This window comes from Polyergus mexicanus, unplaced genomic scaffold (assembly GCF_030449975.1).
Source record: "Polyergus mexicanus isolate NDT 795.1 unplaced genomic scaffold, iyPolMexi1.0 SCAF_22, whole genome shotgun sequence".
In the NCBI taxonomy this organism is placed as follows: domain Eukaryota; kingdom Metazoa; phylum Arthropoda; class Insecta; order Hymenoptera; family Formicidae; genus Polyergus; species Polyergus mexicanus.
In genome coordinates, this window is record NW_027223342.1 from 2,160,419 (window position 1) to 2,182,802 (window position 22,384).

General features: G+C 40.2%; 1 protein-coding gene across 5 annotated transcripts in view; it reads right to left on the reverse strand.

Annotated features, from left to right (window-relative positions):
- Window positions 1-382: 382 nt before the first annotated feature.
- L (zinc finger protein Lobe) overlaps window positions 383-22,384 on the reverse strand; it is an 86,717-nt gene continuing 64,715 nt past the window's right edge. For 2 of the 5 annotated variants that reach the window (XM_070312337.1, XM_070312336.1), the window contains 6 exons: window positions 13,584-13,816; window positions 11,430-11,572; window positions 4,090-5,914; window positions 2,753-3,850; window positions 2,228-2,452; window positions 383-1,831 (listed from right to left, as the gene is read on the reverse strand). In XM_070312337.1, the coding sequence (XP_070168438.1) occupies window positions 1,457-1,831; window positions 2,228-2,452; window positions 2,753-3,850; window positions 4,090-5,914; window positions 11,430-11,572; window positions 13,584-13,816 (3,899 nt within the window). In that variant the 3' untranslated portion in view covers window positions 383-1,456. Of the gene's footprint in view, window positions 1,832-2,227; window positions 2,453-2,752; window positions 3,851-4,089; window positions 5,915-11,429; window positions 11,573-13,583; window positions 13,817-18,181; window positions 19,009-22,384 lie in introns of those variants that run through there. The other 3 variants (XM_070312335.1, XM_070312334.1, XM_070312338.1) reach the window with 2 other exon arrangements.

Below are 22,384 nucleotides of genomic sequence, written 5' to 3' on the forward strand. Positions count from 1 at the left end.
GGAGCAATAATTTATTTCATACATAGAACTTCTATCTTATCGCTATATCGTCTAATGGACAGGTTATTGTATCTCTTTTTTTCAATACAGTCCATTTCCTCTTCTTGGTTCATTTCCCTCTCTATTTCAAATCAGCTTTTTTTTTTTTTTTAATTAGCATTTTCTTCCTATATGCGATAAGTTTAAAACAGAGAAAATTGACTGTATAAATAATTTCATCGCACATATGGATCATTAACATATAAATTGATAGAACATTTAATAATATTTCTTCTATTATTTGTAGAATATTTACAAGCTTGGTTTGTGACAGAAATAATCATTTCATTGGGTTTAACACTTGTAAACAATTATAAAGATCGTGATGAATTGTTACGAGATTACTTAATCAATAAAATACAATTAGAAAATTGCCAAAAAGAAAATTGCAAATACAATATGAATGTTCAACATTACAAATATAATGTCTCAATATATTGTACTAATTAGAGAAAAACAGGCCATTTAAAATATGTATATACAATTGATTTGAAACTTTTCCTTGATTTTATTTTAGTCGAATTTTATTTTTGTATTTATTTCGCCCACAGATCTCCTTATTAATGGCTATAATCTGTCTTACTTAGAGTGAATATAATCTTAAGACAAATCAAAATATATATATCCCACATTTATAAAGAATTTAAGATAAAGTCGTGTATCAATATCTAAGATTTGGCTTGTACCACTTTTCTCCTTCCTCTTAGAGATTAAATATTAATATAATTACGTTAATATATAACGTAAAATTAACAGCATTTATAAACTTGATATACATATATGTGTATAAGCGCATATATATTTAAGACGTGATTGTTTTAATTTTAGCAGTATTGGGCAAACTCCGATAAAATAGACAGCTTCGTCAATTTTTGAGGAAAGTAGAGAAAAGAAAAAAATAACTTTTACGTTTTATTTCTATAATTAAAATCCTAAGATCGAACACATAACTATTCGAAACAATAAGATGAATACTCTCGGCAAACTTAACGCAAACAAGCTTACGTTCGTAAAAACATCAATATTCGATTTCCAAATTTGAAACTGATATATAAGAATTTCAGGATAAACAAGATACCAACGATCTTTCTACCAGAGAAAGGCATCGCGCAATCTTATATATTAAAATTTTATTAGCAATATGTAAAAAACTAATCATCTGGAATAATTACGAATCTTTTTCAATAATACTCCTAATACTATTAATACTATGTGTGTGTGTGTGTGTGTGTGCGTGTGTGCGCGCGCGCGTGCGTGAGTGTGTATCGAACTTTATTTATTATTTAAAAGACATATGTCGTATAGAATATTCGCCGCTGAGAGCGGCGAAGTGAAAAACTTAATGATTGGCTAACAAAAGTTCCTAATAATCAATTAATCCTAGCTCGGAACGAAATGTGATATTGACCGAAGAAAGTCACGATTCCATTTTATTGGATGTCGTCTCGATATCTACTTCTGTCTTCAATTCCTGTTCCTCTCGTTTAGCTTCATCCTGTTCCTCCTGTCCTATCTGGTCGTCCACGTTCACTTCTTCTTCCTCTTCCTCCTCCTCCTCCTCCTCCTCTTCTTTACCACCTTGTATCACTTCCTCCTTCACTGTTACACCACCGTCGGGCTCGCGGTTCTTCATCTCGCGAGCATTCTCGACTGCCGAAGCATGAATCTCATTCCTCGGACGATGAAAGGTCAATATGTGGTGGTCTAGCTCCGCGTTGAAGAAGAACTTGAGCGTGCATTTGGGGCAATCGTACGGTCGCGCGCCCAGACCGTGTTCCTGTAGCAGGTGACTCTACAAATAAACGTATACTTGTATCCGAATAGAGGAAACGAAACAACAAATTACTATTATACATTAATTCCGTTCTGTTTTTTTCTTTGCAGCGAAAAGATGATGATCTAAACGAAAACACATAGTAAAAAGAATCAAAGCAAAAAAAAAAAAAAAAAAAAACTGCAAGGCATCACCAATAGTCGGGAAAGAATCCAAATCTTATTCATATGTATGAAGCACGATGTTGAGGAATTCATTCGTCTTAATGAAAAGAAACAGATAAACAAGTTCAAGAACAAATTACTTTTCGTGTTTACTCTCAAACTTGTTTATCTGTCCTTTTTCGAGAATGTCATTCGGTTATCATATAATAGATGCTACTTTGCATTTGAGATATATTGATGTTTAAATTACCTGAAGACCAATAGGAGTTGTGAAGAGCGACTGACAGAGATAACAGCTGAGCGCAGCGCAGCCAACAAAAGTATGTTCTATTAAATGAATTTGCAGTTGCATAGGACTGGCAGCTTCAAATGAGCACAAATGACATCGCAAGGCTTCTAGGGAAGCTCTCCTGGATGTTTCCAGATGTTCTTTTCTTACATGTTGCTGAATTTTGGCTTCGGTTGGAAATGATACCTGGTGATGATTACAAATTGGAAAATACAATTGAAAATATAATTTTGTGAAAACACACAATATATATATATATATATATATATATATATATATATATATATATATATATAATCTTCAAAAAATCCAATGTCAATGCAAATTGCCATTTTCACTGGAAATCCTCAAAAAATCTCAATTTTTTATTATTTTAATAAAAGAGAAGATGAAAAGTGTAAATCTTTTTCGCGCATGCATAATCTTGAATTACAAACATATATATTTAAATATTATTTGCAAAATTGCGAATTACTGTACGCTAACCTGACACTGTATACATGTATAGGAGGGTTTCGAACCACTAATGCTAATCTTTTCATGTTCTGTGATTCTGTGTTTTTCCGCCTCTTCGGGATCTTCGAACTTCACTCCGCATTCCTCACAGCGTTTTTTATCCGGGTTTCCTTCATTTCTGGATCGATTCTCCATGGATCGATTTTCCTTGAGTCCTCTGTCATTCCACTTGTCCTTGGAACTATCCCATTGACCATTCTTGCTTGCAAACCAGGTCGTGTCGTACTTGGCTCGCTCATAAGTCGTCGAGTTCAGGATAGGCAATCCCTGAGAGTGTCGTATGTAACAGGTTTTGCAGACCTTGAGTGGTTGTCCACTCGTACTGGCAGGATTGGGTGGCAAGCTGACGAAATCATCGGCAGCAAAATCGCGCAAACAAAGACAGCAACCTTGGCTCTGAGTTTTGCCGCCACCGGGACTGTTTGGACTAGAAACGGCGCTGCGCGATCCCGAAGATGTCGCGCGTAGATGATGCCGCGCATGCAAACGACACTCTAATTCGCTGATCAGCGTCTGCCGGCAAACAACGCACGGAGCTGGTAAATGAGGTAAAGAGTTGTCCAATCGTTGTTGCGGGTCCACGTTTTCCAAGCTATGCCTTTGCACGTGATCCAGGAATTGACTCTCCGAGGTTAGGCAACCACGACATACCACACACGTGTCGCTCAGTTGTATTTTGCAGTGCTTCTGGAGCTTGTGTTCGGCCAAAGTCGTGCTGGACAAGCATACCTCGTCGCAAATGTTGCACTTGTGGCGTCCGCCGGGCTCGTTGGACGTATGTTGGATCCTCGTGTGCGACTCTAGTTCGTTTCGCGAACGACAAACCTCGCCGCAATAACCGCACGTCAAGGTATTCAAGGTAGATAGACTTTTACTGGACAGTTTAGGAGGCGTTTGATGAGCCAGTTTCTTGTGTGCCTGCAACTCGGCCTCGTTCGCAAACTCGCCGCGTTCGCAGAGCTCGCACTGCTGTGCGGAAGTACCATAGTTTGCACGTTTGTTGTTGTCACGCTGATTCAGGGAATTGTTGTTACTCGATGCTGGTGAACGTCTCTTCAGAGACTTCGTCTAGAATTTTGAAAAGAAAAGTAGTTTAGAGAGCAAATAATCTTACCAAAATTTAAATATCTAATAAATTTATATCTTGTGAAACGTGTATAATGTAACTAGAATTTCTATTGATTGAGTTTTATATAAGATTTAAAAATTACATAAAAATATATATCTTTCTAATTATTAGTCTAACTTTATTTTCGAGAGAAATTTCGTTTTATTTTTCAATCTTAATAATACAACATAATACTTACGTCTTCCTGATTTCTAGCCGTTCGATGAACGCGTCCGTTCTCTCTCGAGTTACTTCTAACGGATGGCACCACCTGATGGTCCTGGGTCGCGTGATGAGCCTGGGCGATGTGTCGGTCCAAGAGAAACTCCACCGCGAACCCTTCCCGGCAGATGGGACATCTGTAAAGATTGGTCGAATGGCTGGCCAAATGAAGCTGGAGTTCGAGATCTGAACCGCAACAGATCCCGCAGAAAAAACAACGTGCCGCGATGCCACCACCACCGGGCGTCGAGGCCGGGCTCCTCGTGGCACCCACTGGACTGCTATTCATCAGAGAAATTGCGGGTGGAGGCGCGTGCACATTACGCACGTGCGCCGCCATTTCGGCTTCGCTCCTGAAGAAACTCCTACCTTCGCCAGAAGCCGTCACGTTACCTCCCGGCGGCGAGTTCTCATTGTTGGATACGGCGCACGTGCTGCACCGGTAGACCCGGCATTCCTGGCTGTGCTTCACCGCAAAATGCACCTGTATCGCTACTCTGGAGTCGAAGGTATCCCGGCACAGAGCGCAACGATACAGATGATGCGCGTGCACGTCCAAAAGGTGCCTCTGAAGCTGATCTGGATGCGGATAGAGCTTTTTGCAGGCACTGCAGGCGTATTCTTTGCTGACTTGGCCCAGATAATGCTTGGTCAAATGGGCTAGCATATCTTCGCGGTCCGAGAAGATAGCTTCGCATTTGGGACATAGATGTTGTCTGCCGGACATCTCCTGGTTACGGTGGTCGGCTTGCAAGTGTCGCGCCACATGCTCGCGGAAGGATTCGAAGTCTTTTAACGCGGCACCGCATTGGCCGCATAGCAAAGTATCAGCAGTGTAACTGCCAGCGGTATCCGAGGAAGATCTCGTCGAGTGCTTATTCGTGAGATCAGCGGCTTCCGGCGCGTCCCGAGTTCTCGATATCCGGGAGGGATCCCTCGCGGTACCGTCGTAAATGCCGCCGTTCAGCTTCGTTTCCCCATAATCTGTAGCGTGCATCGGCGCTGATCGGCGATTCTCACAGTGCTGAAGAACGTAGTGCTCGGCGTAGGAAGCCGCCGAGGAACACGGTATACTGCACAAGGGACACATCATCATCGCCGCGCCGAAACCGTCGATTCGGTGTATCGACAACAAATGATCGCGTAGGAGGGTCAACGTAGAGAACTTCATGGTGCACTGATTGCAAGTGAACCCGTTCTCGTAATGATCCCGCTCGACAGCCGATCTGTCGCCTCGATCCTCGGACGTCTGGTACTTGCGATCCAGCCGCGGTTCCTTCGTGACGTCCTGACGATCCAGCGGCTTGCGGACAGTCGCCTGCTGCTCGCTGGATGTTCTGCTCGGCGATGGCGGCCGAGCCGGACCTTCCGCGCCGCTCAGGATCGCCTGGTGCATCGTGTGCACGTGCATCTGCAGCTGCTGCATGCAGCTGAACGAGTCTCGGGTGCAATACATGCAGGCGAGTTTCAGGGGCGAGCTGAGAATCGGAGTGGTGGAGGCGCTGCCGCTGCCCTGCGACGTCTTCGGGACGTTCCTTGGATTCAGACTGAGATTCAATGACGGCGACGGCGACGACGGTACCGGCGGTGATGACGTGCTGTGCGAGGATACGCTTCTTCTACCGTAGTCGACGTCCTGAAGCTTGAGACCGGCCGATTGAGACGACGACGATGATTGATGTTTCTTGTGAGACTGCATGTGCGCCGTTAAAGCCGCGGCTGTACTGTAACCTCTTGTGCAAGCCGTGCATTGATAAGGCCTCTGGGTGTCATGCGTTTTCAAGTGGATCTTCAGATGATCGCTGAGAAAAGGAGGTACGTGTTAGAGAACTCGTAATCGAAATTTACAAGATAAAATTCAGTTTATAATTTAGAAATATTAATCCAGTTATGTGTGTAGTATATAAGCACGCTAATAAAGTACACGGAGAAAATTTTACAATATAAATTACATGAAAAATATATTCTTTTTTACAACATTTATTTTAAAGTTGAAATAGAACGAGACATTTTTAGAATATCTATTCTTATAAAAATTCGTGATTATTCTTTTTATTCTATTATTTATTAATAACGATGCATATTTGAATAATTACAATATTCCCCTATGTAAAGTATATAATACGTGTATAATTATATTATTAAATACAAATATCGCGTGATTTCTCTTATATGTTAGTATGTCTCACGATTATAAAAATTATATTGTAACTCTTATTATAATATTTTTTCTCCGTGTAGCGAATAAATGGTTAAAAAAATATGTATGATACACGAGTAAATAATAGAATATCAAGTAAAAAATAAAATAAACTTAAATAAATTTTTTTTGCTTCCGAAAGATTACAACTGTATTAAAAAAAAAAAAAAAAAAAAAAAAAAAAAAAAAAAAAAAAAAAAAAAAAAACGCTGAAAACGCAATTATGCGACGAGAACGACGTTTTTATTTAGAAATATGTGACCCGATAATGTTACTTGCCTTATCAATCCTACTTGAATTTTAAAAGTAAAACAACAATAGCGTACAGTAGCATCATTATTTCGCGGCGACTCTTCAAAATTAAATCAGATTCTATCGGTTTTTTTTTTCCCCACAATCCCGAAATCTCGAAACCACTAAACGCTATTTTCATAAATAGATGTCTGACTTAGCTTTCGAAACGATAAATTGCCTTTCGTTGTACAGAGAGATCGGGTATCTAATTCAGGAAATTCTATTTCCTATAATAAGCGATGAGAGGGTTCATGTATATTAAGGCTCATCGGAAACCGCGCTGTCAGTCACATGTGGAAAATAGATTCGCCTTGCGGATATATTTCGATTTTCAGCGCAGATTGCAGTCGGATGTAAAACGTTCGATTTTATAGCGCGCTACGGTCTTTAATAATAAAACTGTAGGACGTGATCGACAAAGTTAATTTATCGGCGATTTGATAATACTTTGAACGAGATACTTGCGCTTAACCTCGGAGATTGGATTTATGGTAAAGCGATCGGCGAGTCAATTCAAGGGAAAGAATTAAACGACGGGAAAATTAATGAAAATGGACGGCGAGAGTTGGCCGAAAAGTTGCTTGGAAATATTTTCCTCGGGTGCTAATTAAGTATCCTACTAATAAAGCGCCGAATATATTACTTAGAATGGAGATATCGGAGAGATGTGGTCATATTGCACGATGACGTTTCCACAGCGTTCCGAAAATGAATAAATAACTCTCGTATCAAGAGATGGGAATATAAAAATCATTCTTTGCCGCGCTTTCAAACGCGCACGAAGCTATATTAGTATACAAATTTTAAGCGCATTATCGATTCTTTCATATTATTTATATGACGAAATGTCATATAGAAAATCGTTATTTCGCGTGAAGTAACGATGATATATAATAGCAATGAAATGTCTAATGATTTATGATATTAATTTTCTGTCTTCTCAGAGCGCGTAACACCTTCTTATTAGACGGGAATTGATATCAGGAAAGATAGATTGAAAAGTCTCTTCTGTCGCGATCGTAGTTTTTCCTTAAAGAGAAAACGAGGAAAATTATTTACATCGTTTCTCGTAGTAATCGATTCGCTAAATTTTTACCTCGTCACACGACCGTTAATCGGGTACAGAATAATTATTAGTAGGACAATTGAAATTAATGCACTTGCGAGAATTTATTTATTTATTTCCTTGCAGAAATCGATCGCTTCATCAATCTTAAAACAGACAAGTTCTTTCGTATTACATTTCTTCTCTCTGTCAATCCTAAAGACACGCATCAACGAACAAAGATGCATTATTTTCGACTAACATCGGCATGAATGAACATGGGACTTTTGACACGTCAAATTCGAATAATTAGTTTTCGAAATTTCCTATATTATCGTCTCATCTATCGTGACAAGAAATGCATCGATAAATAAAGATTCGTCCGTCGAGAAGAGGATATAGAGATTTCGGACAGAGTAAGGATTCGCCGATTTTCGTGGTGGACTCCGCGAATGAATAATTCATCGTGTGTACGTATGTGTGTATGTGTCGGGATGGCGGAAAACTGAATTCGCATTTAAGGTGAGGTCAGCCCGACGAGGTTTGAGCGAGCGAACGGTCAGCGAGCTGTCCCGACTCGCCGAAACGAAGACAGACGGCGAATTTACTCCTGCACTTTGCGCGTGAATTATTCATGCGCCACCAGGATTATCGCCCGGTGAACCGCGGCTGTCCTATTATCGAGCGTATCGTTTTGCGGCCGACCGACGACGGCAGAAGAAAAAGAAGAAGAAGAAGGAAAAAAAAGAAGTTGAAAAAAAGAACGACTCTCTCAAAAGCGTGTAAAAAGCTTCGCGCTCGCTTAACGAAGAGAATGGACCCGGCGACGAGTCCGCGCCGGTCAAGCCGGTATTAAATACCGGCTGGCGACGCATATTCCTGTTTTCGCACTATTATTATGTATTCGATGTCACCTTCTCATGGACATTGATCGGAGATGACATTCGAACGTAGATTAAGATCGTTTCGTTTTAATCGCAACATCTTATTCTCCATTCATTTTACTATTGAATGTAGTGAGTAAATGCGAGAAGACGAACAATCTTAATCGTAATTTTATTCTCTTCAAATAGTTTGGCTATTGTTGAAAAGTAGAAAGAAATTATTTAGTAATAGATTTCAAAAGCGTTTTAGAAAAATGAATTTCTTAAAAATAGATATTTATAATATCGATTTCTCTTTAAGATTTACGAAATCATTATTATAACGAAAAAATATTTCACCTTTCAAAACGATAATGATTTCCATTATTGTTAAAAAAGAAATAATAATTAAAAATTAAAAAGAATAAGAGTTTTTAAGTACTTACGTTTAGTTAGCTTTAGAAAAGAGAATTGAAGGTCTCATGGTAATTTCTAAGAGTCTAACTCGCGTAGAGAGAATATAGAGTTCAAGCGCGAAATGGCGCGCAAGCCATTCTACAAGAAGAAGATTTTTGTTTAGGGTGCTGGGAAAGGAAATGGAAATAAATGGACCGTTAAACTCCACCCTCGCGAGAATTGAAAGAATCACCCTATAGCGTTGATTCGTGGGTTCGTTGACTGCACGATCTCTGTATTCCTATCTTAATAGTTTCATTTATATAATTCAAATAATTCAATTTTTAAAGATGATAATTTATTATGTAGCGAAAAAAGAAAAATACTTGATTTTGTGCACCTACTTACTCATTTTTCAAATCCCAATTGTCGATATCATTTGTCATTTTACTTGGACAAGCAATTTTTCTTTAGCATCTGCGCCGATGTTTGTGATCAACTGACGGTGTAAAAAATTTTTTTGTTTTTATTCATCGAAATTAGATTATTGCAAGAAGCGAACAGTCGTCGTCGAAGTAGTTAGAGGTCGAATCCGTGATTTCGAGTTGGTCGTCGATCATGGTTGTCGATCATGAGAATTACGAGACTGCCGTAAAATGTGATGTCTCGCTGCCGTATTCCGTGAGAATAAAAACATTACCGTGACGAGATGTTATTCGTAAAATACGTAAAATTTTCTGACCACGATCGAATCGAACTTTTCGATTTCGATGACAAGTTAAAAAGCACGTGACGTTAATGCGTTCTTAAAACATATATAAATTTTCAGAGAATTATTCTATTTAGATTTTTCAAGACAAAAACATTTATAACGAAGGAAAAAATCTTTTCCTATATAATATATTCCCATATATTGTATATCATTCAATTAGACATTATGATTGTGAGCTATCGTGGTATATTTTTAACATTTTCATCTTGCTGAGATTCTCTTCGAATTAAATTCTAATAAGATGATCGAAATAATACGATCTTGCATATATATGAACGAAGAGTCTTAGAGTTCGTAAGAGATCTCGCTGAGACGCTCAGCGTGAGAACACCGAAAATTTCCTCCTTTTGTTGGATAACCCAAACTGACTGTTAAAATGGAAGGACGAATAGAGATGTGGCGTAAAGATCTTGCGGTACGATTGTAATAGCGGCTGACAGGTGAGAAGCAAGCCTCTGTTAGGACCTTTCTAACGATAACTCGATTCCCTGCAGTTCTGTTTTAACAAAATCCACGCGAGATTGTCATTTCAAAATTATCAATTTATATATTCACGCGCATCAGAGGTTTAATAATAAGATTTAAAAAAAGAATATCGCAGATGCGAGAAGTTCGTTCAAAAAAAATCGATTATTTCTTATATATAATGTTTAATTTCAATTAATTATAATCGCGCGAAAATTTATTATAAATATGTATGGAGAAGAATTTATGCAAAAAAAATCAAATAAAAAAAATTGACAATTTTAATCACGATTTTTTTATATTCTATAATTACTAATACTGTTTATTTGCCATGCAATCGTGGAGTTTGATTTTTTTTTTCTCGGCAGAAAAGAGGCTGACAAAGTCGCGAATCGTGACGATGAGAAGAATCGTTCGAGAGATTCGTATTATATATGGTGTCATCGGTTGCGAGCGCGACTTTAACGGCCGGCGAAGGCGGACAAGCGGCAACGAGACGCTTGACTAATGTTCTACCTGTTGTCCCGTAACACCTATGCGTCCTACCTGTCTGCTCACCTGGGGCCCCGCGGGGGCTCGCGAGCGCACACGCGTGTATCCAGTTAGAAGAAGGTACTTTGCACGGGGCCCTCTCTCTTTCTCTCTCTTTCCCGGACCCAGCTTAGCATTTCAATGCGCGCGGGACGATTCAATATACCGAGAGGATAACGCGTGAGAAAGAGGGAAACAAACAGATGGATACGACGCGAGGAGTACTAAGGAGCGAGGAGGTAGGACGAGAGGAAGAAGAAACAGAGCCACGTAAGAGAGTAAGCTTGACTAATGCCACCCGGGGCCGTGGTCGTCGTGTGATCATTACTCATTTGTCACCCGTTGGATCGGCGTCCCTCGTGGAATCGGTCGGAGGAGCCCCCGTTGGGCCCCGACGAGGACCTCGTTCAGCCATCTGTTGCGTTTATGGTTGTTGTGCCAGAGCGATCGTTTCTTTTACGCCTTTCGATAATCTTTAATGTTTGGGCTTTACGATAATTCGTAAACGGATCACTTATCGATAAACATGTCAGAAGAGAGAGAGAGAGAGAGAGAGAGAGAGAGAGAGAGAGAGAGAGAGAGAGAGAAAGGAATAATTTGTAATAATCAGAGGAGGATTTTTAAAATTGTCAAGTTTCTCTACGACTCTGAGCAGCCTATGAGTCATCGTTTGTCAAATCTGTACGATTGATTGTTAATGGCAAAAATAAGATATCGCGGAGAGATATCATCGATGAGATTTCGCGCTTACCTCCTAGAGAAGGCAGCCTCGCATTTCGAGCAGCGATATCGCCTGTCCCCAGTGTGCAGCTTTACGTGACGATCGCGGCTACGCTTGTGCTTGAACAATCTGTTGCACCAACTGCATTGGTACGGCATCTGATCACCGTGACTCTGAAATCATTATATTACATTACATTACAATATTAATCGAAATGATTTTGTTCATAGGAATGAAAAAGATATAGCGAATAAAATAACAATAATATAAGTATTGTAATATATAATCGTAAAACTCTTCGAGAATTATTGCATCTTTAAAACTTATTGAAGGATCACGCAATCTAAACGTTTGAAAAAAATTCTGTATATCGCTTAGAAATCGCAACATATATTATTCAAGGTTCTAACGCGTATTTACAGATGTATAGGACTAAGTCCGTAGCTATCTACGAGACGAAAGGTATCTCGGCCAAACCTCAGAAAGGTACTTGACGTATACAATAGCAGCCCGCGTTCATGCTTAACATCTCAATACGCGGTACGAGTTAAATACGACAGGCCTTGTCGGGCGCGCCTGAAGAGTTAGTGGAAAAAAAAAGCGAAAAATCATAGAGCAAGACGAGAGAGAGAGAGAGAGAGAGAGAGGAAAAGAGGTAAGCGTCGGTTCTCTGTCGGCCTCGGCCGCGAGGACGCGTCACCCACCCAGATCACGGTGACCGATATGATCCCATACGGTCACCTTCTTTGTGCTCCCCCGCTCGCGTAAAACGCTCGTCGCACGCGGCTCAGGGGCACGAAACGGTGCCGCGCCCGACAAGGTAAGTAAGCTCGGCACGTACCGACGAGACCGTGCGGTCGACTTTCGAGCCGTCGGCTCCTTTGAAGAGACAATCTGGACGACGGGCGAGGCGATCGCCGCCTGGTCTCTCGCTCGGTCCGGTCGAGGAGCATCACCGGGCGGACGGTATGCCGATGGAACGGCGAGGAAAAGGTATAATACATCTGGCGATTCAGCTGATCGGACCAGCAGTAACTGGCAACGACGTTTTACATCGCTTCAAGATGAAAGATTGACCGTGAGAGACAGACAGAGAGAGAATTCGAGTTGATCAGATGATGAGATATATCTTTAACGAGACAGATTGTTAGTTGATAAGAATTTAAATTAATCTGATCAAATTTGCAATATCTTTAGGTTTAAAACATCTTCGAATGTTCGTTGATGTTTCGTCTTCAACGCAACAAGACAAGATCGCAAAGATTGAGATTACTCGTCACGTCTTTGGGTAGAGTAAAACTAGCATTGTGCGTAGAATAAATAGACGGCTATCTCTGCCTAGACTCGACGAGGACTCGTCTTCATTATCGGAGTCGTATCTGCGCGCGATTCTAGCTCGCGGATTTCTATACATATATATATATACGCATGTAAGTATACACGGGTATATGTATTCATCAGCAACGGGGACCGTCACGAGAAGGAACCAAAGGGGGCGACTGCCACCTGGACAAGTAACCTGATAACTGGTACAACCTGTTATGGGTACGATGTTACAGATTCTGACCCGACGATGACCCGTCACGGGACGCGGAAGAACGAGCTAATGTCACCGCCATGCAAAATAGAAAAAAAATCCGAGAAGAGAGAGAGACAGAAGGAGACTCGCCACGCGTCTTCCAGGAGGAAACGCGTTAACCTGCCCGCGTACGGGACCCGTCAACCTGCGGAGGAATCACACCTCGGACCTTTTCTCACACCGCGTGAAAAGAGAGCTTTACTCGCGATATACGTGGCGCGCATACTAAATACCCGTGACGAATGAATCCTTTTGGTTTCGTTTCTTCCTTTTTCTTTCCGTACACAGGCTGACCTCGATATCGCAACGTTATCGCAATTTTATAATTTAATTTTTATATAATTAAATACAACTTTCATAATGTCATCTCGTAGAGAATTTATACTACGCGAAGTAGAACGCTCGATTCTCTTCTAGATTCTCGTCTAATTTATAAAGATCTTTATCTCTCTAGACATTTTATTACGCAAATAACTGTATTTGAATCTCTAGATATTATTTTTACAATTTATATCACTATTAATCTAACGACATAAATATAACAATAATCAATTAACAATTGAAGAAATCTGAGTAATCGAGGAAAAAAGGACCTATATTTTTACCTGTTCGTGCTTCTTCAGATAGCTAAGACGCGGAAACTTCCTGTCGCAGAATTGGCAGGGATAGGGGGCGGCGGGATTCGTGCCGTCGGGATTGACGTCGGCGTCGACCTCGGGCTCCGACGGGAAACTCGCCGATGTCGGAGTCGCGCAGGAGGACGGTGTCTCGCCACCGCGGCGCGAGTTGGGCCCGCCATCCTCGCTGTGCCACGAGGAACTTCCGGTTCCTAGGGCTTCTGCAATCAATAATAAAAAAAACATATATATATATATATATATACATAAGTATATTCGTTGTTCTCAAAACTCTGTCTTTTTTCTATCTCGTCAGGATGTCTCTCTATTCAAATCTTGAAAAAAAAAAAAAATTCCCTGATTTTTCAGGTATCTTTGTTCAAAATTTCAAGTAAGTAAAGAGAATATTTTAAAGATTTTTTTCGTGCAATTTTCTAAAGTAAGTTTTTTTTTATTATTATTGCACACGTTTTCTAATGCTGTGTGTTCACTCGTTATGAAGGAAAAATATTAAATCTAGCATTTGAATTTCAAGTGTTAGATTTAGAAATGTAATGAAAAAGAAAACTGAATAGCTTTCGTTAAGATAAAAAAATTTTCGTTTTTTATCATTAAAAATTAAAATAAGGAATATATATATATTCAATATTTTGTTAAGACATTAAATGTATAAATAGAAATAGATATATATATTTATAATATATTTTAAACACATAATTCAGAATTTGGCTTATTGGCGGATTCGCCGGCTGCTTTCAATATATGTAAGAGCAAAATGATGAAAGAGAGATTTTTTAAAAAAATTCCTCGAGTTCCAATAAATTTCCATGAGAATTTTGTGATTTCTCCAGATCAAAAAAATTCCCCGAGAATATATTCCAGGTTTTTCATGCTTTTCCCGGGGGTAGACCGCCTTAATCGAGGATCGAACTACGGGTTTACTCAAATAATTCGCAAGTGTCATTCTGCTGGCAAGACCAGTTCTACGTACCACCAAGACGACCGCGACCTTACGAACTCGCGTCACATGCGTGTACGCGTAACGACGTTACACGAATCTGGTCTCTCACCTCGCCCGTTACGCATGTCCTTTAGCATCGTCCTCGTAACGACACGAAGACGGTAAAACTCGTGCCATTAACCCGTGTGCTCGCCCCGGTAAAATCCGGTAAAATCACTCGGTTTCTCGCGATCCTGAATCGCAAGGCTGTATTCAACGGTCCAGAATATTCCTTGACATCTCTCATTTAGGTCTTTGTTAAAGCAAAAATCTTTTTGAAGTATACACGAATCATTTTTATAGAACGAACCGATATAATATATTCCTATACATTTACATTTTAATCCTAATTAATACTTTGAATAAAATAATACAAGAATAATCATCGTAGCGAGAGAGCGTATAAGACGTTTGAGCGTCTTGTAAGACAATTCTTGGGCATTTTTTAACGGAAATTATTAACATTTGTAACGTACGGAGCGTGAAATGATTCGGAAGCAGTGACCCCGACATCAAATGACTTACGACGGGGCGAAGGGGTCAAGTGAGAAAAGACCCCCGCGTCTCCGTCACAGAAAATCCGACTTATCCTCCTCCGCCGTCAAGGGAGAGCGTGTCGCGCCGCTACTTCCGGCCAAGTCCGCGCCGGCTAATCACGAATAATTTATAATTGCCTGAAATGAGGACTAGAGAGCTCCCACCGATTCTCCGAGGAGGATAGAGGCGAAGTGACGCGCGCGCGACGCTCGTAAATGGTGGAAATGACTCGGCTAGTTGGCCGTTTCCTCATTTGTCGTCGGCTCCTCCGTCGACGGTCGCGATGGATCGACACCCACGAGTCGATTTAAGAGATTTTGCGGAATCCCAGTCTACGTGCGCGACAGAGACCGACACCCAGAAGAGAGCGAGATCGGAGCGTGTTACACGTCTCGTACGTTCGCGTAAATCGCTCGCATCCTCCACCCACACGCGTCATCCTCGCGAGCCTCATCCTCTCTTCCTCTCCCAGAAGGATGTCGCCCATGAGACACTTTTGCGCGTAAATTATCGCGTGTCGCATATATATATATATATAATATTATATTTTAGTTTTAAAAAAGAAATTTGACACACGAAATTGGGGATATTTTTAGAATTTGGACTTCTCTCCGTCTTCGAAAACTAAAATTCTCAAATTAAGTAATTTAAAAATACTATTTTAAAAAAAATTTTTTTTTTTTACACGCGCAAAGAAAATTATCGAAGATGAGGCAATTCGTTATCGAAACATTCGTGCTCTTGTACCCCGAGATTTTACGTTGCGCAACGTGTACGCACCTATCGAGGCGCTCGCCCAATTGGCACCGCGATTGATTCACGCGTTCCAACGACTCTTCGAGGGGGTGCCGGGAGAGCTATGAGCCGGAGAAAGGCTGATCTCGGAACGTGATCGATCAAGCGATAAATATATCGAATTGGAGGAATTTTTGATAAATTAAATTACGAGCGTATTAAGCCACATAAATAGAAAATGTCACATATTGTGTGTCATTAAAATTCTAATTTAAGAAATAATTATATTTATATATAATAATATTTAATTATATAATTATGTTCAATAAGACAATAATATTTAAATAATATTTAAGAAATAATTTTCCTCCTTTTCTTCGAGAATTCTCAAAGACTCTCCGACACAGAATAATTTCAAAAACATCTAATGACCTATATGTGGACATTTTACATACCGTGCGTGCCAAGAGAGGAGAATAGGATATTGAGGAAGAAGTGAGGAGGTTTGATTACGGAAAGAATCGAAGAAAGAATTCTCTTTCGGGAGGGCTCTTATTTAACTCGCGTTTGCAATCGGCGACGATGTGTCATCGGGGCGAAAATAGGCGCATTTATATAGGCCCGATCTACCGATGCCGACCTGCGTCGTTGACAACGCTGTTGTCGCTTCGTAACTATTTATAGGAGCGCTTCGACGACGCTTATTAATAGGGGTCCGACTTAACGCCTTCGTTAATTGTATCTTATGTTGAACCGCGCGCCCTACGCGGATTTTCGCGCCATTGACGTAGCGCGAATTATCGAAGAAAGTATGCGTTACTTTTTCATGTATGTATCTCTTAATTTCTCGATTAAACAAATCCTTAGAAATATGCAATTTTCATCTATGAATGTTTTACGATTCAAATTAAAAAAGTTCAGATTTTTTCACAATAAAAGAATTGTCGAGAGAGATTATTGATAAATTGACAATTTCGAATTGCATTTTTGCGACTAGTTCTTTAAATCTTAAGTTATATATATAATTCATTTAAAACTAAATAAAAAGATAAGATTTTACCATATGTTTGTATTTCTTAAAGATTCTTCATTTTTGTTTAAAAAAAAAAAAAAAAAAAAAAAAAATTATGGATAAAAGATAATAGACTTTTGCACATCTGACAATCTTGTTTCTGTTAATCCCAATAGTATTGTATTTTGCTTCGTTATAATATGTTCGAAAAAAATGAATAGATTTTATCTTTTTATTAAAATCTTGGTGGGGTAAATCATCGAGTAAATCGCTAATTTATCGAAATGTATAAACCTTATACGATCATGTTGACATTAGTATTCGACGTCAAGCATCGTTGTTTCGCGATGAATATTCGCACTTGTAATTATGAAGTGAAATGATCACCGCTGTTATCGACGACAGAGTTTAATAGCGCGTTCGTCAGAAAGCCGTTTTGTATCAACTTATTCTTGGCGAACGTCATCAATCGCGACGCCTTTCGAGGTGTAACGTGTGTATACGTACGTGCGTGTGACTACACATCGGATATTTATCCCGCAAGAATGAGCATTTGTCACAGGGAGACTCGCGCGAGTAATAATATTTCATGTTGCCTCGCCAGTCTCAATTTACACGCAGCCGACAATCCCTTTGACGACTACAGCGAAAGTCGGAAAATTCTTAGAGAGAAATACCGGAAGTGTGGACAGGAAAATAGTAAGCAAATAGATTTTAGTCCATCCAATAAATTTTAATGCATGCAATAGATTTTATAATAGTTCATTATATGAAATAAAATTTTAAAAATATTAATTTAATATTAATTTTTAAAATTTTATTTCATATAAAGGTTCTTTCTCTCAAACATATGTCAAATGTCAATATTTGTTAATTTTAATTGCATTTTTTTATATCCATATATATATATATATATAAAAACAATACATTTATTATATATATACACACACACACACACACGCAATATAAAGACTATATTAATGTCAACATTTGTTAATTTTAATTGCATTTTTTTGTCCTTTCAATAAATTAGATTCTGCGAAAATCTACAAATTCGCGTTAGGTAGAAAATTCTTCGCGTAAGTCCAGTAAAACTCAAAGGCGACGAGAAGAAGACGAACAAAAAGTCGTGGAACGAAATGAGAAGGTAGAACGACGATGGAGCTAAACTTTGTGGAAAAGTAAAGAGCTCGAGGTAAATGAAAAATCAGACACAAACGAAAGACAGAAAAGAGAGAGAGAGAGAGAGAGAGAGGGTCAACGAGAGGAAAAAGGAGATGAAGAAAGTAGTTGCATTCAGACCTTTAGACTTGTGTTGCTCATCCTGTGACGGTTCTTTGTGTGCGTGGATCTTGCCAATCAGCAGCTCCAGCCGCGAGCTGTTACCTTTGAAGAGCATCTTGTTTTAAAGTCCTTCAAGCAGCCTGGAAGCTTGCTGGTACGCCCGATGGTATTCACTATCGATCGGCTTTTATATATTTGATCGCTCTTCGATTCGTTACCAAACAGTCGTCCACTTTACGTGTTTGATGCGAGTATGAAATTGAACTGTCATCGCGAAAGTGTCGATATAAATATCGATATCTCGACTGTAGTAGGCGCTGTTGTGTAAAGTATAGAAGTAAATAAGTTCAAGTTGTGTGCCTTTATATGTGCGGCGCGATCTAAAAATCGGCTAAAGTTATATAGTTGAGATCGATAAGATCAGCCCGCTGACACGAGGCTGATTAGCTGACGAGATCGTACCGATGACATCGTCTATCAAAGTGACACTACGGATTTAGATAAATTCGTATATTAATTAACGACCAACTTCTTATGATCTTGATTCAAAACACTGTCCATTCGTCCTCACGATGTCCTTATTTAATGTATATTTAAAATAATTTATCCTCTCATCACGCACAGTGTACGTCAAATTCCGAGACAAACGAGAGCTCTGTTCCAATAAAAAGGATGACTCTTCTGACAACTAGCAAGTTCCTTTTTCAATTATGCGATACATTAAATAAATTAAAACTCATGTCCCTTTCACGTTCCGTGTGATCTTCGGCGAACCGTTGGCACTTGGTGCACTTCGGTAACTCTGCTATCCGTTATTGAACTCCACTGGATCGCGCACGGTTCGACGATCGATCCAACGTCGATCGCGATGCTCCGAGAACTGCGATCCTCGTCAGCCGACGCGGTATCTCAGGCGATCCCGCGTCGAGAGGCGAGCGCGCGTCAAGAGGATCTCATCCGTCGACTATTATCGCGCGCGATGCAAAGCGACACATACACACGCGCGCGCGCGCGCACGCCCGTACACGCGCGGTCGAGATCCTTCTCTAACGTGGTGAAACGACGGCAGGAAGAAGACGATGGGAGAGGGGACCAGCGAAAAACCGCCACCAAGAGAGAGAGAGAGAGAGGCCAAAGGGAGTCCCCTGGGAAACCAGCCACCGTATTGGACGGTAGGCGGGATCACACACTAACGAGCACCACCTTCCGAGAACCACCACCTGGCACCTATTAACCTTCAACCAGCTCCACCACCTAATCCTCCTCCACCTCCACGCGCGCGGAACCCCGAAGAGAGGATGCTTTATGAGCGAGGAGAGCGGTCGCCGCGCGCGCGATTCGGCCTCGCCGCCGGGGATCGCGTCGTCGGCATCTCGTTCATGATCTCGCGATCATGAGCTTGTAGACTCTTCGCTTTCCTCTCGTAACCTTCGCATCTATGTGCCTTTACGATAAGATTTCAGCGGGCGAAAGAAACTTGAAGGGGAACGAGCTCTCCTGTCTTTTAGAAAACTGTATTATATGTATAATCGAAGAGGAAAAAAAATAAGAAAATAATGGTACCGCAGTAAAGATCGAATACGACGTACAATTTTTTACTTGACTTTATTAAACGAGAGTCAATTTTAATTATATTGTAGGGAAGAGGTAAAGAGATTCTCTAATTCAAATCTCTAAATTGGAAATCGTTTCTCTTTTTTTATTTCGGTCATTTCTTTGCACCCAGCGTTGCGAATAATTGAACTCTCCGTCTATCGAATTCACGATGATTTCGAGCGTAAGGCAACTCATTATACGCTAATCTTACAAAAGTCTTGGTCAGGGAACTTTCAGTGAGGTATCCAACCATGACAGTGTTCCGTTATCGGTCGATTAGCACCGTAGAAAATGAGTATTTGCTCTATCCGCAGAAAATTGCTCGCCATGATTTGAAATATAATTAGGGAAATTAGACGTACGAAATAGTGTTGATAAGAATTAAATGCATTAAATTAAATTAAATTAAATTAAATTAAATTAAAAAAAAGAATGCGTATAAGCAAAGCTCATAATCATAATTATCATATTAATAATAATCCATTATACAATAATCGCTATTATTTATTTCTTTTTTATAATTAAAATAATTGAATGTATGTGTTTGGTGCGGAATAATTTTTAGCTTTGACAACACCGGCCCATCACGGGGTGGTCTGAGTTTACGCGATAGGGTTTCTGAAAGAAACGTCAAACAGGAAGAAGCGGGAAGCAAAGGAGGAAAGAGGGTAGAATGGGAAGAAGAAAGGAGAATTTCGGGAGAGAAGGGCCCCCCGCGAATCCTGTGAAATCGCGCGGAATGGATTCTCACACGCGGTTGGAGCTCTGTACCACCTTATGAGGTATGTACGCAACAGCGTGGCACCCTATAGGGGGGGGGGGAGGGGGGGGGGCATAACGCGCGCGACCCGTAAAGCCGTGTCACGGGAAGGCGCCAGCCAGCGCCCACCCATCGCGATTATTTATCTTATTGCGATCGCGGCATTAGGTGGTCCAAGTTTTTTTTTCTTTTTTTTTTCGATCGACGCGTCATTGTGCAATAATTCCCGCAGAGACGTATTTCTCCTTGTATATGTGTCACTTTTCCTTTTACACATATTTATATTGCTAAATACTAAATTGAAAAGTTGTTTGATTATTTTTTTTCAAATGAGATCACATTTACAAAATTTAGCTCTTATTTACTATTCATGAAATTTTTCATCTAAATTTCAGATAGGCTTTATATATATATATATATAATATATAGTCTATCTAAAATTTAGATGAATATATATAAATTTAGATATATATGTATTAAAACAATTGATAAATAATAATTTTCAAAAAAATTGCGATAAATAATGACCCTCGCCTGGACATTTTTGTTAAAAAGAAATTGATTCTAAAAATTCGCCAACAATCTATCGAGACATTCGATCTTTTTGAAACATCACACATATCGTGAAAAATTTCAAGAAATTTTTTTTCTCTTTCAGTCTCTCTTTTTTGTCTCATAGCTAATATAATATATTTATATAAATAGTTTTTTTATTTCTAATATCTAAGATATACATATATATTTGCCATTTCGCAAATCAAAGTAGGGAATACTTTATACAAAAAATACATCTATTAAGGATGTCTATAAATTGTACTTAGACTATATATATATAGCCTAGATATAATTCTAGCACGATCTATTCGCGATTTCCTCGAAATTGATTCATCATCGATGGACAATGTTCAATAGTTTGCGGTGTCATTGCGGCACGATCAATCTATCGCTGAAGTGGACCGGATCATGCAAACGAGTTTATTCGTTCGCGATCCCGATCGAGACGAAAACCGTGCGATCTGTCCCACCAGAGCGAAACCGTAAACCAAGTGGTGGAAAAAAAAAATAGAGAGAGAGAGAGTCGCTCTTTAGAGATCATCGTCTTAGGCACGCACGTCCGTGCATGCTCGAGTAGCGAGCTTAAACTGCACGAGGATGCATTTATCTGCGATTATTATCCGCGCTCGCAACGATTTTACGCTTTTAACAGCGAGACTCGTGGAGTCCCGTTAAAAAAGGACGGTACTCGTAACATTAGCAAAAGAAGAGATAAATTTGTTTGTAGGACGTTAGATCGTCACGGATCGTCGACGATCGGCACGATCGCCATCCACTCACTCACACGCCGCTACTCGTTGAGAAAAATTCAAGGGTTAAAAAGCGCAAAGGTAAAAAAGCCACGCGATAAACGACGGCATCGCGACGCGCGACGAATTCTCCGTTGCGTTCTCTCGTTGTGGGTGGCACATTTAATAAGGCGCATGTGCGAGCCCGAAGAAGACGATGTTACGGACTCCGCCTACGCCGACTCTCTAACGCGGTGAACGCGTTTTCCCTGCGCTCGCGTCCACATTTCTACCCTACACACGCGTACACCGATCCGAATCGCGTGCTACCACCCACACGCGCGCACGTCCACTCCCACCACCACGTAAGATGAGCCACGCGCGATTTCATTCACGTTTACGCGGCGAGCCGCGTGTGTATTAGGCGATGTTCACACACGCGTCTCTCTCGTCAATGAATCAGCTGTTACTTATCGGTTCGCATATTTGCGCGTAAAATCGCGCGGAAGGAATATTACAGGTAGCAAATGCATGTCATTTGACGTCAAAATATACATCATTTGACATAAAAATTATGCGCAC